This window comes from Lynx rufus, unplaced genomic scaffold (assembly GCF_022079265.1).
Source record: "Lynx rufus isolate CCGP_SWC_20201006 ecotype Redwood Valley unplaced genomic scaffold, mLynRuf1.p SCAF_5, whole genome shotgun sequence".
NCBI lineage: Eukaryota > Metazoa > Chordata > Mammalia > Carnivora > Felidae > Lynx > Lynx rufus.
The window spans coordinates 153,162,443-153,165,335 of NW_025814867.1; the positions used below are offsets into that span (position 1 = coordinate 153,162,443).

Here is a 2,893-nt window from a genome sequence, read left to right on the forward strand (position 1 = left end):
GTGAGTCCACCGCGTCCCCTTACTGAGCTCCCGGTGCTGTCCTAGTGCATCAGGCCCAGCAGGCTTCTTGGGTATTTGCATGCTGTTATTTGTCGACAGGTGAACCAGGCGGCAGAGTTTGTGTTGATCGCACCCACTTTGCAGATAAGAAAAGTGAGGCTGGAGTGGGGGGGGGGCGCCAAATGCTTCTCAAGGTCACCCGGGTAGGTGGTAATGTGGTTCTGTCTGGCACGGCCGATGTAATGGGGAGGGGCTGCTGGCGAGGCATGACTGATGTGAATGGCGCTATTCTTTTTGTCTTTTCCTCATAGTGACTCTCGAGGATGAGAATCCGCATTTTGGACAAACGAAGTGAGTCCGGAACCTGACAGTGCCCCTTGGCACTCACTGACAGCTCTTTGGCAAGTTGCCTCCCGGAATCTACCCCGTGGCTTAGCTTTCAAGCCAGAGGGTCCGTCGGAGCCAGGAGAAAGTGAGTGATTTCCTTTCTTTTTTTTAAAAATTTTTTTTTTCAACGTTTATTTATTTTTGGGACAGAGAGAGACAGAGCATGAACGGGGGAGGGGCAGAGAGAGAGGGAGACACAGAATCGGAAGCAGGCTCCAGGCTCTGAGCCATCAGCCCAGAGCCTGACGCGGGGCTCGAACTCCCGGACCGCGAGATCGTGACCTGGCTGAAGTCGGACGCTTAACGGACGGCGCCACCCAGGCGCCCCATCCTTTCTTAATGTTACAACATTAACACGGGTGGTCCTGCATTTGCTGACAATGACAGAGATGAATGGGCACAAGACGAAAGAATCAGGACATTGAAAGAAGTCACCTAAAAAAGTAAAACCAGCACCTCTAGCAGGGACAGAACCAAGGTACAGTATCCCCCCCGCCTTCTCTGAGGTTTTGTGTTGCGAGGTGTCAGTCACCCGCGGTCAACCGCTGTCCCCAAGCCGATGGTCCCCATTCTGACCTCTCATCAGAAGGTCAGCAGCAGCCTAGCACAACGTCACCCGCCTGCCTCGCTCACCTCATCACATCACACAGGCATTTTGTCACCTCCCATCATCCCAAGGAGGGTGAGGACAGCACAGTTAGATATTGAGAGAGAGAGACCACATTCACATAACTTTTATTACAGTGTATGATTAAAACTGCTCTATTGGATTGTTCATTATTGCCGTTAATCTCTTACTGTGCCTAATTTAAAAATTAGCAAGTTATAGGAACGAGGTTCGGCACTGTGCTCGGTGTCAGGCACCTGCTGGGGGTCTTGGAAGGTAGCCTCCTGGGTAAGAGGGGGGAGCGAAGTTGTACAGATCACAACATTGGTCTTGCTTCTTTCTGGGCGTGGTAGGATGATGCTTGACTCCGTCAGAGAAGAATGCAGATGGTTCGTACGTTGAGACCTAGAACACGTGGGTTCCAGTCTCGCAGGTTCTCTGGCTGGATGTCGTTATGGAGTCCGGGACGGGCAGAGCTAGAAGGACCCAGTGGGAGATCTGATCCCGTGTGTTAGAGGGGGAGTCTGAGAGCCCCATGGGCGAAGGGCGGGCTGGCCTGGAGCGCTGTGCTCCGGCCTCACGCTCTGGAGTGGACGACCCTGTCGGGCATCCATGCTCACTGCTGACGCACGGCTCTCCACCTGTGCAACGAGACCCCAGCGTCTCTGTCTTCCCCCCACTAAGCCTCCCGGGGCAGAGCTAAGCACGCTGTCCTCCTTTTGAGGTCTAACGACTCCACTTTGCTCCTTTCAGATGGCTTTTGTGAAGATGCGACTGGTATATGTCTCGCTGGTGGTCCTGGGAGCCCTCTGTTTGTATTTTAGCATGTCCAGTCTGACTCCTTTTAAAGGCGAGCCGTTTGTTTTCAAGAAAGAAAGAGGGAGCTTCCTTCAGCTCCCAGATATCAACTGCAGGCAGGACCCCCCTTTCCTTGTCCTGCTGGTGACCTCCTCCCACGAACAGTTGTTTGCTCGCACGGTCATCCGGAACACGTGGGGGAAAGAAAAGAACGTGAGTGGCAAGCAAATAAAAACGTTCTTCCTCCTGGGAGCCACGGCCAACAAGGACCTGTCGAGACTGGTGGCACAGGAGAGCCAGCAACATCGCGACATTATCCAGAAGGACTTCGTGGACGCCTACTTCAACTTGACCCTGAAGACCATGATGGGCATAGAGTGGATTCACCGCTTCTGTCCTCAGGCGGCTTTTGTGATGAAAACGGACTCCGACATGTTCGTCAACGTCTACTACCTGACCGAGCTGCTTCTGAAGAAAAACAGAACCACCCGGTTTTTCACCGGCTTCTTAAAACTGAACGAGTTTCCCATTAGGGACAAGCACAACAAGTGGTTTGTCAGTAAGTACGAATACCCGTGGGACAAGTACCCGCCCTTCTGCTCGGGCACTGGCTACGTGTTCTCCAGCGATGTCGCGGGTCAGGTGTACAACGTCTCGGAGAGCGTCCCGTTCATTAAGCTGGAAGACGTCTTCGTGGGGCTCTGCCTCGCCAAACTGCAAATCAGGCTGGAGGAACTTCACTCCGAGCAGACCTTCTTCCCGAACGGGTTACGCTTTTCCACGTGTCGTTTTAAGAAGATCGTGGCCTGCCATTTCGTCAAGCCTCACCACATGCTGAGCTATTGGCAGGCTCTGGAAAATTCTCTGGGGGAAGAGTGCCCAGCTGAATGAGGAGAGCCCGGGGGCACCCGTGGACACACGTCAGATAGCTTTGGAAGATCTTGGGTGGCACTGCTGAGGATCGACGTGGGGGTAGGGGGGGAGCGAGGAGGGGGGAGAGGCAGGGGAGGGTGATCTCCTCCACGTCTGAACCAGCACGTGAGCCTGAGAGAAACCGCTTGGTGCCCAAGCAATAACAGATGCCATCTCCTGAGTACCTAC

General features: G+C 53.9%; 1 protein-coding gene across 1 annotated transcript; it reads left to right on the top strand.

Annotated features, from left to right (window-relative positions):
• The first annotated feature begins 1,741 nt into the window (after positions 1 to 1,741).
• B3GALT5 (beta-1,3-galactosyltransferase 5) lies at positions 1,742 to 2,683 on the top strand. Its single transcript, XM_047098531.1, has one exon. It carries the CDS (start codon positions 1,748 to 1,750, stop codon positions 2,681 to 2,683), a length of 936 nt encoding a protein of 311 aa, XP_046954487.1. The 5' UTR covers positions 1,742 to 1,747.
• Positions 2,684 to 2,893: the final 210 nt, after the last annotated feature.